This window comes from Mercenaria mercenaria, chromosome 7 (genome assembly GCF_021730395.1).
Source record: "Mercenaria mercenaria strain notata chromosome 7, MADL_Memer_1, whole genome shotgun sequence".
Classification (NCBI taxonomy): Eukaryota; Metazoa; Mollusca; class Bivalvia; order Venerida; family Veneridae; genus Mercenaria; species Mercenaria mercenaria.
This window is the reverse complement of record NC_069367.1, coordinates 24396280-24411999: the sequence shown is the minus strand read 5'-3', so window position 1 is coordinate 24411999 and position 15720 is coordinate 24396280. Positions and strand designations below refer to the sequence as shown.

Genomic DNA, 15720 nt, shown 5'->3' with positions numbered 1-15720 from the left:
ATTAAAATAAATTTATCAGTTTCTGTCCACCATCGTCACCGTTCGTGAACACTGTATTAAATTATGCATTGAAAATAGCCTTAAAGTAGGAAATTTGAGAATGCTTAAAGTAAGAAATTTGAGAATGCTTATACGTAAACATACAGCAAAACAATAAACTTGTACATATTGCTCCGTTCATTTATTGATTGTCAATGATTAACACATACCTCTTATAAAATCAAAATTAACGACTTGTTTGTCTTTGTGTGTTTAAATTGAGTTCTGAAGTACATTTTTTTCGCTGACAAGACGCTCTTGCGTAAATATGGAAAAGAGTTTATGGAGTTACATGGTAGCTTTAAAGCCTTTCAATAGGTAAAATCGCGTGTCGTTGTAGATTTAATTGAGGAAATAGAAAACTGCACGTTGAACTTATCATATTTTGATTGGAAGACAGATTGAAGAAGATAGTGAAAAATGTAATATGGATTATCCTTATGCTAAAAGTAGAAAAAAAATATATAGGGCGAGTAATCAAGGTTCGAATCCTGACCGGATGGACGCAACACGGAAAAATCTCGGAGAAACACAGAGAGACGATAGCAATGACTATGGTTTCGACTGGTTGAATGGTGGATACAACTGGGAGGCGAGTCGCAGAGAAGAATACGGCATGTCCAGACGGGATGTACCAGAAGACTGGGACGCCTTTGGTGCAACCATGCGAGATGACACTGGCAATCGGAGACGTGACAATTTAGGCCGAACCATGAAAGAAAATTTAGGCGCCACGCGGCGCGTGGATTTAGGCGCCACCGGCGACACGCGCCGTGAGGATTTTGGTGCGTCGGCTGCAGACGGCTTAAGAGCTACTGGCGGGAATCCATATCGGGATAGTCGGTATGGTAATCCTGAAGTGCCATACTATCGTCAAGTACTAGATACAGGGAATTACGGAGCAAGTAGATCGATCCCCTATCCCACACCTGTGGGAGACGAAACCACATATCCTACTGTAGAACCGTACGATTACGCAGTGAAAGAGGGAAAATACTCAATAGATAGTGGACAAGAGACAGCTGCCGGGAAACCGAGGCGTTGGACGAGTGTAGCAGCCGACAAAAATCTGATGGAAGAATGGCACACTATGTTCGGCCAGGTAAGTGAATTATTAGGCAGAGCCATAAACTAGAAATATAGTTTAACGCGACAGACAGATAGATAGAATTCATTGTGGTAAACATAGACAATAGATAATAAAACAAACACAAATCAATGTCAACATAATAAATTTGAACATTTAAGGACAATTATAGAGGACGTATAATCAATACCAAGGAAACACAAAAAGAGAGCATAAAGCTTTTTTATTTCCATTGTGGTCCTTTGACATCATCACTAAGCCAATTCTGTCTTTATTAAAAAAAAAAGATACTTTCTGTTGTCATAGTTAAAGTGTCTCGGGATTTGTCCCTTCGATACAGATTAAAAAGCGTGAATCACTTTGATTCATTTGAGAAAGGTGTCAGTTACTTGAGGAAAACAGGTGAGCAGGATACAGAAACACTTGTTAGGTTAACTGATTGTAATAAAATATATAAAACTCAAATACTGTTTAACCAGTCAAACTAATACACATGACTAATTTCAACAAAATTTGGTATAACAAATAACCAATCACGTGAACAATTATTTAATAACACTTACACTTCTACTACAAGATTTCTTTACGTGGGGCTCCATGTACTTAATCTTAATCAATGTTAAGAAATATTTTGTATCATTTTAAACGAATATAAAAAGGCTCATTAGTGATGGTGTTAGACCCATTTTATTGTTTTTAATAAAATTTTATGATTACCTGCCTTTAATATGAAAGTATTATAGCTTCAAGTATTTCTTTTGATTTTAATATAATTTCTTGTTTTACACTTTCATCTGATAGACATTGGAACATTTCAGCAATCTGCTTGTAGCTTCGGAATTCATTTTATTTACAATCGGGTATTAATTTTACAAACATGCATTTATAATGAATTTCTGCTAAATATATACTTGCCCACGCAAATCTTCCACAAATATTTAAACTTGTTCTTATATTCATATTATTCCTTATGCAATGTATGTTTAGCAAATTTAAACTTATGCTAAAATAACGCCATCTTAGTTGGTCAACCGGATTAGGAAAATCATGCATCCCTTCAAATTCTATCATTATTTAGCGCTTAGTAAACCTATATTAAGTTTAAATAAGCATTTGCTTAAGTACGGACACATTCATTGCTTGACTAAAAATCAGGGTTCACTAAATGTTTTAGTCTGCGACTAAGACTTAAAAATGCTAAAATGTCTTTTTGCTCTAACATTGTTAAATAGCGCAGAGAGTAATGAAACTTTGCATGAATATGCATACTGTAGCTACGGACAACTCTGCAAAAGTTTCATTTGCATCGTTCTTCTATAAACAAAGTTATGACAATTTGTGCACTTGACATTTTTAAGTCTAAGATTCTAAGTATAAACCTTGATTAATACGGGCCGAGATTAAACAACTTTTATTAAGACTGGGCCTTTCTAACAGTCTAAAACGTTATGTACATTTTCTTTTGTCAGGGAATTGCTATCTAATTTCGGGTATACGTCTCACCAGTATAGTAACTTTAATTTTTTAAAATATATTCAGTCATCAAAAACGGTTTTACAAAGTATTGTCCTATTTAAGGCCTAAAAAGTGTTTATTTTCCAGTATCCCGACCTATCCTAAGTTTTTGGCTTGATCCTAAGTGTTTTTATGGCCTTGGAGATTTTTATTTCAACTTTTTAACCAAAAGTTGCAAAACAGCACTTTTTATGCTTTAAACATGGTCAGTGATGCTAGAAATCAACTTAATGGTGTCCGAAAGACATAACCCACTTATTTGTTTTCATTTTTTACACAAAATAATTTCGGAAAAGTCCCACTTAATAAAACAAATCCCCCCCCCCACAAAAAAAAAAACAAAAAAAAAAAAAACAACCAAACATTATTGACTTCTGTACCCTAATTCTTTTTAGCATGTTACCGGAAACAAACATTTTTTGTTAGGCCGAACTTTCAACTGTTTTTTTTTTTTGAGTTGTTGTTTTAATTTCCAAACAGCTAAAAACTTAAACACCGCTTTTTATGAACATTTCATTTTGTACATGAACAATAAAATTACACAATACCGTATATATTTTGAAATAGAAAATAAACAACCTGCTGGCACCTCAAGAGACTTAGAGAATTATGAATAAATATGAATAGTTTAATTAGGGAAAACATCAGAAAACAATTATAGCCTTACAATACGCACTTATTGAATGACTAGCCAACCATTAACAATTCAATAAGTGTTTTATCACATTATATCACAAATAAACTTACTTTAGCCAAGAAAACTATACCGAGCTGCAGTGGCATAATGGATAAGGCACCTGCCCCGCAATCGGGAGATCGAAGATTCGAGCCCTGTCAGAGGCGGGTCTTGTTACTGAAAAGAGACCAGTTGGTGAGCCGCCAGCTGGTTAAATAATGGTTACTGATTGCCTACCAGCTTGGTAGGAATCGGGAAGTAATGCTGTTCAAATTATGTAGGTGTCTCATAAGCCATCTTCGCTGGCCATTTCAGTAGGGGTGACACTTAATAAACAAACACTTTACTTTACCTAATAGCCTGAGCATACAACACAACCCTAGGACCGGTGATTTATTTAAGGAGTCATGCAGAAATATACACTAACTGAATGGCTTGATGGTCAATAGTCGAAACTGTTTGCCCGCTGTTCAAGGTTTTGTCTTTTAACAGACAAACCATTCACTAAAAGTGTATTTTCAAACGCCGTTAAGTTACAATGGAGCCTGATACGGCAATAATTTTCAGTACTAATTAGTATTTGTCAAAAAACAATTTTCACCTCCCACCCCAGTATCTATTTTAGCTCAGCAAAGTTTTGTTGAACTATAGACGGTCAATAGTACAAACTATGGACCGGCGATTTAAATAAGGAGGCTTTTATAAAAGACAAAAATTACACTCAAATTTAGACTGTAATATCGGTGTTTATTACAACTTTTACAAAGAAGTAAACCATAAGCTATCGAACGCTTCCTGATTTCTTTATTTAAATAGTTCTTTTGAAATTCGATATTTAAGTTAGTTGTTATAAAGAATGTATTCATTCAATAAGACTTATTAAGTACCTTCGTATAAGTATATATATATATATACAAATTTAAATCATAATTCTTTGTTTTGCACGAAGATTTTAAAGATCAATACTCTATATAAACTGGATATGCAAATAGAATAATATAATAGACATTCAAGATGAAAAAATACATACTGTCAATATATGTCTTTTTATCAATTTTACCCTATGAGAATGTCTGATTATATAAAAGACCTTGCAAGCTTAATATTTTTTCTTCCTGTTCAGCGCCTTGTGGGGGTATTTTGAATAGCCTGATTAAATATTCAATCCTATTCATAAAATAAAAAAATATAGAGTGTTCTATTATTTAATAGTATATATCCAATATCGGTAGGATATTGTGTGCTTCTTTGAAGAAATTTGTACAAGGACCAAACTGCGTTCCATAATTATAAGTTATTAGCTTTGTATCGGTAAATATGCATGAGTTCTGCAGCGGAAATATTGCGCGACTTTAGGAGCGCAATATTCTTCCGCTAAGGAACGAGTGCATATTTAGATGTAACGATAATAACCTTTTTATTACATACGTATCTACACGTATAAATATAATGAAGATATTATGACTTTGTTCAACAGCCTTAATAAGATTGACCATTCTGAACTAAATGAAAGATTTAGTGCAACGACGCACATTAAATTACGTCACGCACCCGATATGAAATTCAGACGCCAATGTATTGAAAAATATTGACGTTTCCGGTTCCATTGTAACTTTATGGAGAATAGAAACGGGTATCTTACTACTTTCCAGTATTCCGTAAATACACATAGTCCATCAGCCCGTATCTGCACACTTGGACAAACTGCGGTCTGTCGTTCCGTAGCTACACACGGTTCCTTACTGTGGTCCATCAGTCCCAAAATGCACACTTGGCCAAACTGCGGTCTATGGTTCCGTAGCTACACATGGTGCCTTCCTGTGGTCCATTTGTCCCAAAGTGTAGTACTGACCAAACGTAGGTCTATTATTCCGTAGCTACACACGATGATTTACTATAGTCCATTTGTCCCACCTCGCCAAATTGGGGTCTGTTAATTAACAGCTTCATCTGGTACTTTACAGTGGTCCTTTTGTCCCAAAGTGCACACCTGGCCAAAATGCGGTCTGTCGTTCATTTGCTACACACGGTGCCTTACTGTGGTTCATAAGTTCCAATGTGCACACCTGGCTAAACTGCGGTCTGTCATTCCTTAGCTTCATCTGGTGCCTTACTGCGGTCCATTAGTCCCAGAGTGCACACCTGGCCAAACTGCGGTCTGTCATTCCACAGCTACACACGGTGTCTTATTGTGGTCAATTTGTACAAAAGTCCACATCTCGGCAAACTGGGATCTATTATTCCGTAGCTACACACGATGCCTTACTGTGGTCCATTAGTCCCAAATTATAGTACTGGTAAACCGTAGGTCTATTATTCCGTAGCTACACACGATGACTTACTATAGTCCATTTGTCCAACCTCGCCAAACTGGGGTCTGTTAATTAACAGCTTCATCTGGTACTTTACAGTGGTCCTTTTGTCCCAAAGTGCACACCTGGCCAAAATGCGGTCTGTCGTTCATTAGCTACACACGGTGCCTTACTGTGGTTCATTAGTTCCAAAATGCACATCTGGCTAAACTGCGGTCTGTCAATCCTTAGCTTCATATGGTGCCTTACTGTGGTCCATTAGTCCCAGAGTGCACATCTGGCCAAACTGCGGTCTGTCATTCCATAGCTACACACGGTGCTTTATTGTGGTCCATTTGTGCCAAAGTGCACACGTCGCGAAACTGGGGTCTATTATTCCGTAGCTACACACGGTGCCATGCTGTGGACCATTAGTCGTAAAGTGCACATCTCGGCAAACTGGGATCTATTATTCCGTAGCTACACACGATGCCTTACTGTGGTCGATTAGTTCCAAAGTGCACGCCTCGCGTAACTGGCGTCTGCCATTCCTTAGCTACACACGGTGCCTTAGTGTTGTCCATTAGTCCCAAAGTGCATGCATGGCCAAACTGCGGTCTGTCGTTCCGTAGCTTCACACGGTGCCTTACTGTGGTCCATTAGTCCCAAAGTGCACACTTAGCCAAACTGCGGTCTGTCGTTCCGTAGCTACACACGGTGCCTTAAAACAGCATGCCTCCAGATCGTTAGACAACATTTTTTTTTTATTTAGTTAGATATCTTGAAATAAATGCTATATTTCTTAAGAAGGCTTTTAAACTTAATTACTGACAAACTTTATGTTACGGAAACAGATGCGAATTTGCTGTTTTTACAACTTTTTACGATGAAAATCGACAAGCGTTTGTCACGCTTTTACTCCATGTAAACTGTCTCGATTATAAATATCTATATTTTGAAGTCATTATTCACTGCTTCAGCTATAGCGCTATTGGTTACGACGACGGGAAAATGTCTTTATTGCCGCGACAGTCCGGGGTTTGATTGCCGACGCGGTCATCTCTTTTTCTTGATTTGGAACTTTTAAAATATTTTAGAAACAAAATATCATATTCTAATGTTCATAATAAGACCAAACTTCAATTTGAAAGAAAACTTATTTTTTAGCCAAATCTGGAGGCATGCTTCTTTAAAGTGGTCCATTAGTCTCTAAGTGCACACTTGGCCAAACTGCGGTCTGTCGTTCCGTAGCTACACACGGTGCCTTCCTGTAGTCCATTTGTCCCAAAGTGTAGTATTGGCCAAACGTAGGTCTACTATTCTGTAGCTACACACGATGACTTACTATGGTCCATTTCTCCCAAAGTGCACACCTCGCCAAACTGGGGTCTGTACATTCACAGCTTCATCCGGGACTTTACTGTGGTCCATTAATCCCAAAGTGCACACCTGGCCAAAATGCGGTTTGTCGTTCCTTAGCTACACACGGTTTCTTACTGTGGCCCATTGGTTCAAAAGTGCACACCTTGCCAAACTGGGGTCTATTTTTCCGTAGCTGCACACGGTGCCTTACTGTGGTCCATTCGCCCCAAATTGCATATCTCGCCAAACCGTTTTCTATCATTCCGTAGCTACACACGGTGCCTTAAGGTGATCTGTTAATTTACAGCTTCACATCCGGCAAAACTGTTGTCTGTCATTTCGTAGCTACACTCAGTGCCTTACTATGGTGCAGTATAGTAACTTTTATTTTGTTCAAAATATCTTCAGTCATCAAAACGGTTTTACGAAGAATTTTTCTATATAAGGCATAAAAATTATTGGTTTTCCGGTATCCAGACGTACCCTGAATTTTTGCCACGACCCTAAATGTTTTTATGAACTTGGAGAACTTTTTCTCCACTTTTTAAACAACACTTTTTATGCTTTAAACATGGTCTGTTATGTTAGAAATCAGCTTAATGGTGCTCGAAAGGCATAACCCCCTGATTTGTCTTCATTTTTTACACACAAATAATATCCAAAAAGTCTCAATTAATAAAAAAATCCAACCCCCTTCCCACCCCCAAAACAACACTACCAACCTCTCTGCCCTAATTATTTTGAGCATGTTATCGGAAACAAACATTCTTTTGTTAGGCTGAATTTTCAACCGTTTCTTTGTGTTGTTTTAATTTCCAAACAGTCAAAAACTTAAACACGACATTTTTATGAACATTTGAGCCGTGCCATGGGAAAACCAACATAGTTGGTTTGCGACCAGTATGGATCCAGACCAGCCTGCGCATCCGCGCAGTCTGGTCAGGATCCATGCTGTTCGCTATTAGTTTCTCTAATTCCATTAGGCTTTGAAAGCGACCAGCATGGATCCTGACCAGACTGCACGGATGCGCAGACTGGTCTGGATCCATGCTGGTCGCAAAGCCACTATGTTGGTTTTCTCATGGCACGGCTCATTTAATTTTGTACATGAACAATAAAATTACACAATACCGTATATATTTTGACATAGAAAATAAACAACTTGATGGCACCTTAAGAGACTTAGAAAATAATGAATAAATATGAGGGGAAAATTAGAAAACAATTATAGCCTTAGCTTAGAATATGCACTAATTGAATGACTAGCCAACCATTAACAATTCAATAAGTGTTTTATCACATTATATAAAAAATAAACTTTCTGTAGCCAAGAAAACAATGCCGGGCTGCGGTGGCATAATGGATCAGGCACCTGCCCTGCAATCGGGAGGTTGAGCCGCCCTGTCAGAGGCGGGTCTTGTCACTGAAGAGAGACCGGTTGGTGAGCCGCCAGCAAGTTAAATAATGGTTACCGATTGCCTACCTGCCTGCTGCCTTGCATTAAAAAATAGGATTCGGGAAGTAATGCTGTTCAATGTATGTACGAGTAGGTGTCTCATCTTGGCCATCCCTTTCAGTATGGGTGACACTATATTAAACAAACACTCTACTTTACTTTATAGACTGATCATAAAACACAACCCTAGGACCGGTGATTTGTTTAAGGAGTCATGCAATAATATACACAAACTGAATGGCTGACGGTCAATAGTCAAAACTGTTTGCCTGCTGATCGAGGTTTTGACTTTAAACCGACAAACCATTCACTAAAAGTGTATTTTCAAACGCCGTTAAGTTACAATGGAGCCTGAAACGGCAATAATTTTCAGTACTTATTAGTATTTGTCATCAAAAACAATTTTCACCTCCCACCCCAGTATCTATTTTAGCTCAGCAAACTTTTTTTGAACTATAGAAGGTCAACAGCACAAACTATGGACCGGTGATTTATATAAGGAGCCCAGTAATAATTTGCTTTATAAAAGACAAAAATTACACTCTAATTTAGACTGTAATATCGGTGTTTATATTAAAAAAAACACATTCGAATTCTTCCGTATTTTTTATATGATTAGTAATTTTGAAATTTGATATTTAAGTTGGTTGTTATAAAGAATGCATTCATTCAGTAAGTAACATTGTGTAAGTATATATATACATATACAAATTTAAATCATAATTCTTTGTTTTGCACGAAGATCTTAAAGATCAGTACTCCATATAAACTGGGTATTTTAATAGAATAGTATAATAGACATTCAAGATGAAAAATTGCATACTGTCGCTTTATGTCTTTTAATTTATTTTACACTATGAGAATGTCTTGTTATATAAAATACCTTGCAAGTTTAATAATTTTTTCTTCCTGTTCAGCGCTTTGTGGGGGAATTTTGAATTGCCTAATTATATATTCAATCCTATTCATAAAGATAAACATCTATAGATATGATATATTATTTAATAGTATATATACAATAACGCTAAGATACTGATAATCCGGTATTATTCGCGGTGTTTTAATTTTTGCTATTTTCGCGAATTGGGTGCATCGCGAATCCATATCATCGACAAACCTATTTTTTACACATTTTGTGTAGATAACAATAGGGATTAGCGGGCAATTTATCACACTATTATACTATTATTGCCTTTTGTTGAGGTTGATATGTGGATTTATCTACTGAGGGCGCAGCGCGAGGTTGATATCACTTTTATCAGGTCGATAAATCCACATATTGACCGAACTTAAAAGGCAACAATTGTTTTATTATTAAATCTAGCTTACTCATAAGTAAAAACATTAAATACAAGTATTTGCAGCTTTTGGTCATTTCTATAAATATAGATTTAATAAAAGTTGTATTATAAACTTTTATGTTACAATTATTTATGAAATGACCGTAAACAAACTTTGAACGTTTTAACAGCTATTAAATGTAATCAGAATAATCGCCCGTAAATTGAATAAAGGATTAAAAGACTAATTTCAATCAATTTCAGTCGAACAAAAGCAATGTGTGTGAATAAAGTAACCGATTGCTAATACGAAATAACCGTTACGGACCGAGTATTTAACGAGTCATTCGGTACGATCAAGGTAATCTCGACTTCCGGAAATGAAATTTCGCTAATATAAGATGAGAACATTAAAATTTCTGACCCTCCCGTCATGAATGCATAAATCCACAAAATATTCCAGGGTGCGGGAATTATGTGTTTATTTGAAGAAATTTGTACACAGTACCAAACTGAGATCCATTAGCCTGTTTTTCTCTACAGTGTCTTACTACTTTCCAGTATTCCATAAATACACATAATACTTCGCTGCAGTCCATTAGTTCGAATCCGTATTGGCCAAACTTCGGTGTATTATTCCGTAGCTACAAAAGGTGCCTTACTGTAGACCATTAGTCCCAAAGTGTACATCTCGGCAAACTGGGGTCTATTATTCCGTAGCTACAAACGGTGCCTTACTGTAGACCATTAGTCCCAAAGTGCACATCTCGGCAAACTGGGGTCAATTATTCCGTAGCTACAAACGGTGCCATACTGTTGACCATTAGTCCCAAAAAGCACATCTCGGCAAACTGGGGTCTATTATTCCGTAGCTACACACGGTGCCTTACTGTGGACCATTAGTCCCAAAGTGCACATCTCAGCAAACTAGGGTCTATTATTCCGTAGCTACTCACAGTGCCATTCTGTGGACCATTAGTCCCAATGTGCACATCTCGGCAAACTAGGGTCTATCATTCCGTAGCTACACACGGTGCCTTACTGTGGTCCATTTGTACCAAAGTGCACACCTCGCCAAACTGTTGTCTATCTTTCCGTAGCTACACACGGTGCCTTACTGTGGTCCATTTGTACCAAAGTGCACACCTCGCCAAACTGTTGGCTATCTTTACGTAGCTACACACGGTGCCTTACTGTGGTCCATTTGTACCAAAGTGCACACCTCGCCAAACTGTTGTCTATCATTCCGTAGCTACACATGTTGCCTTACTGTGGTCCATTTGTCCCAAAGTGCACACCTCGCCAAGCTGTTGTCTATCATTCCGTAGCTACACATGGTGCCTTACTGTTGTCCATTTGTTCCAAAGTGCACACCTCGTAAAACTGGGGTCTATTTTTCCGTAGCTACACACTGTGCCGTACTGTGGACTATTAGTCACAAAGTGCACATTTCGGCAATCTTGGGTCTATTATTCCGTAGCTACACACGGTGCCTTACTGTGGTTCATTAGTTCCAAAGTGCACACCTGGCCAAACTGTTGTCAGTCATTCCCTAGCTACACACGGTGCCTTATTGTGGCCAATCGGTCCGAAAGTGCACACCTTGCCAAACTGGGGTCTATTATTCCGTAGCTATACGCGGTGCCTTACTGTGGTCAATTAGTCTGTGCCGTGCTACACACATGGTCATGCTTCAGTTCATCAGTCCCCATCATTTACAGCGCTATATGCGGTCCATTAGTCTATAGTTACATACAGGGTCGATATGTGTTCATTTTATCTGTAGCTGAACACTGGGTTGAACTTCGGTCACTAAATCTTAGCTGTACAGGGGTTTAAACTGCGGTCCATTAGACCATAACAACACGTATGGCACAGTTGCGGTCCATTAGTCCGTACTTTTACACAGTACTAAACTCTACTCCATACGTTCTTACTGACAATCATGATTAAACGGCGGTCTATTAGCTCTTAGCTACACGTAGGTTCAGACCATGAGCTAAACGCAAGGCGTAATCAAAAACAAACTGAGGTCCATTAATCTTTAGCTCTACACAAGGTCAAACTGATGTGCTTTACTCTTACGATTTAGAGTAGAGCCAGATGCAATCCATTAGTCCCTAGTCACACACAGGGCTAAACCGCGACCCAATAGTCCATATCTGCACACAAGAGATAAATGCAAAAATTGATTTCTTAAACTCTTTAAAGCCTGAATTTTCTAGGTACTTACTTATTCCAAAAACAATTTGCAATAGTTCTTTCATAACCCATGAAACTGTCAAATAAATATTCTGTTTTATGCAAATTTAAAATTTATTTTATGTTTACTTTACGTTCTCTTTACACTAAACATTTTTATGATGTATATTTTTGCAGATAAGAACAAAATGGGCGCCCAGTTCTGGGCTAGACGATCCGGCAACTGTCTCCAAATGGTCTGATGAAAATTCAAGCAAGGATGGTGACCCACGAATGCGTCACCTTAGGCTGGCCATTATAGTAGCTGTAGTGGCTGCGGTTGTTCTGGTGGCAGTTATTGTGCCTACACTCCTACTTACACTCGGGAAGGACGAAGGTTCGAGACTGCAATAAAATATTTTATACTTTTATACTTGTTTTAGATTGATTGAACTCTGTTAAACTGTAAATCATCATAAAATTTTAGTTAAAAATGTGACATAAATAGTTCTCAAAATTTGAAAAAGGTCTAGTTTTCCATACCTTTTATGGCAATGTTTATGCGATAGCAGCAGGTATTAGTTTTTAATTTTATGTGAGTCTTTACATTTCATCAATAATATTCTAAGGTTTGTTGAATTAAATGTACAACGCCATTGAAAATGTAATTGCATAGAAATAGGCGTTTAACCAAATTAATCAGTTTCAGTTTAAAAGTATTCCCCTTCAACACTGACACCACAAATGAATTGGTATCAGGTGTGTAGTTAAGGGAAAAAGCGTTTAGAAGAAACTGTTAAGTACTACATGCAGCGATTTTAAATGTATTGCTCAACAGGGAGTCGGGGTTGCACAGCAATAGATTGTCATACACTACATGTATGTCAAGATGTCGCAAGTTAAAATGTCGTCATTAGAGGGTTTCGCCCCTTAATATACTTAATGAAATATCTTAAGAATTCAGGCTAGGCAAAAAGAGTCTCATCTAATATTTTGTCATCGTTAGTAACTAAAAAATGCATCAATTTATATACATTTGTTTTGGTGATAACAAGTCACTGAATGCGCATGTAGTAAGTCAACACCGCAAACTATTCACGAACTTGAGAATGTATCGAACTCTTTTTGTTTTCAGAAAAAGAAGTTCTGGTACAATATGAGTTTAAGGCCACAATTACAAACAGAGAGTACAGTGCAGATATGGCCGACAGAAACTCTGACGCCTTCAAGAATGTAGAAAACGAATTTTGCGATCAGGTATTTGCTCTCACAATTAAAAAATAGGTTTGAAAAAGATCAGAAAGCAACGTAATATATACATAATCATCAGTTTGACAGAAGAGTAAATTAGTGCTCATAAAAAATTAAATAAGAAATGTTTTATTCGAGCTGAGGTGGAATAAATGAAGCACTTTGACTAATAATACATAGAGGCTGATGCAATACCGGTATATGATGCCAAAATTACGTCAAAGAATGATAGTAAGACCAAAAGTGTCACTTATTTTTAAGGTGTCTTTGCGTGTTTGCGTCTGTTCATAAATAATTCTTCAATTACAAAAGGTAAAATTGGAAATTAGAACAAATTATAACCTAACCTTCGTGTCAAAATAACTTTGATATTGCTAGAACGTATGTTTACCATACATTTTTTAATTGGTATATATGAAATATAACGATAATTTCAGCTGGATCAAAATGCTGCCAACAAGAACACAGCGGGTATTTCCTACGATGGATGTTCCGTAAAAGAAATTAAGTAAGTGACAGAACTTGATTTATTTACAGTTTTACTAGGAATGCTTTTCCCTTTTAACTTTACTCATTACAAACCTTTTTTCATGTTTACAAATACTATTGAAACTAAAGCTTGAAGCCTGGGTTTAAAAGCAAACAAGAACATGAAATGAGATGAGTCAACTCTTCTGTTATTCTGGTATCTTATTGATTGTTTGAATTAGATAATGACGCTTTAGATAAATTTCTTCGGGTTTTCCCAGTCTTACATGTTATTTTGTCTAGAAAGAAGATATTTTTTTGGTTTCCATTCATGAAGAGATGTATCTAAGTAGAGATTATACCGGGACACTTTATCATAACTGAGTGATTAGAAGTATTAATTAATTGTAAGTACTGGCTGATTGTCAGTACTTTTAGGTGTCAGCACTTGGTGAGTGTCAGTTTTGAAGGCTTGTAAGTTTTGGCTGATTGGTAACACTGGGTGATTGACAGTACTGAGTTATTGTCAGTACTGGGAAATCGTAAAAATTGGGTCATTGTCAGTACTAAGTGACTGTCATTACAGGATGATTGTCAACATTTGACTCTTGTAAGAACTGGATGATTGTCAAAACTGAGTGATTGTCAGTACTTCTTGATTCTCAATACTACTATGTGCTTATGAGTATGATTCAGGATAATTATCAATACTTGACTCTTGTTTGTACTGGGCTCTTGTCAGAACTGGATGATTGTCAAAACTGGTTGATTGGCAGTGCTTGGTGATTCTAGGTCCTACTATGCTCTTGTCAGTGATGGTTTATTATCAACACTGAGTTATTGTCAGTACTTGATGAATGTTAGTACTGGTTGAGTGTCATTACTGGGTGATTGTCAGTACTAGATGATTGTTATTACTATGTGATTGTCATTACTAGGTGATTGTCAGTACTGGATGATTGTAAGTACTGAGTATTTGTCAGTACTGGATGATTGCTATCACTGGGTGATTGTCAATACTGGGCGATTGTCAGTACTGGATGATTGTTAGCACCGGGTGATTGTACGAACTGAATGATTGTCGAAACGCTGTTATTGGCAGTGCTTGGAGATTATTAGTCTTACTATGTGCTTGTCAGTACTGGTTCATTGTCACTACTGAGTGATTGTCAGTACTGGATGATTGTTAGTACTGGGTGATTGTCATTACTGGTTGATTATCCATACTGGATGATTTTCAGTATTGGGTGATTGTCAATACTAGGTGATTGTCAGTACTGGATGATTGTTAGTACTGAGTATTTGTCAGTACTGGATGATTGCTATTACTTGGTGATTGTCAATACTGGGCGATTGTCAGTACTGGATGAATGTTAGCACTGGGTGATTGTAAGAACTGAATGATTGTCGAAACGCTGTTATTGGCAGTGCTTGGAGATTATTAGTCCTACTATGTGCTTGTCAGTACTGGTTTATTGTCACTACTGAGTGATTGTCAGTACTGGATGATTTTTAGTACTGGGTGATTGTCATTAATGGTTGATTGTCCGTACTGGATGATTTTAGTACTGGGTGGTTGTCAATACTAGGTGATTGTCAGTACTGAAAGATTGTTAGTACTTAGTATTTGTCAGTACTGGATGATTGCTATTACTGGGTGATTGTCAATACTGGGCGATTGTCAGTACTGGATGATTGTTAGCACTGGGTGATTGTAAGAACTGAATGATTGTCGAAACGCTGTTATTGGCAGTGCTTGGAGATTATTAGTCCTACTATGTGCTTGTCAGTACTGGTTTATTGTCACTACTGAGTGATTGTCCGTACTGGATGATTGTTAGTACTGGGTGATAGTCATTACTGAGAAATTGTCTGTATTGGATGATTGTTGGTACTGAATGATTGTCATTACTGGATTATTGTCATTACTGGGTGATTGTCAGTACTGGATGATTGTTAGTACTGGGTGATTGTCATTATTGGGCGATTGTCAGTATTGGATTATTGTTCGTACTGGGAGATTTTCATTACTGGGCGATTGTAAATACTGGGTGATTGTCAGTACTGGATAATTGTTAGTATTGAGTGATTGTCATTACTGGGTGATTGTCAAT

The 15720-nt window shown here is 37.3% G+C and overlaps 1 protein-coding gene across 1 annotated transcript in view; it reads left to right on the top strand.

Moving 5' to 3' along the window:
- LOC128546143 (uncharacterized) overlaps positions 1-15720 on the top strand; it is a 66222-nt gene continuing 50502 nt past the window's right edge. Inside the window, exons 1-4 of the mRNA XM_053547072.1 lie at positions 1-1141; positions 12086-12284; positions 13023-13144; positions 13576-13646. Of these exons, the coding sequence (XP_053403047.1) occupies positions 467-1141; positions 12086-12284; positions 13023-13144; positions 13576-13646 (1067 nt within the window). The 5' untranslated portion in view covers positions 1-466. The remainder of the gene's footprint in view (positions 1142-12085; positions 12285-13022; positions 13145-13575; positions 13647-15720) is intronic.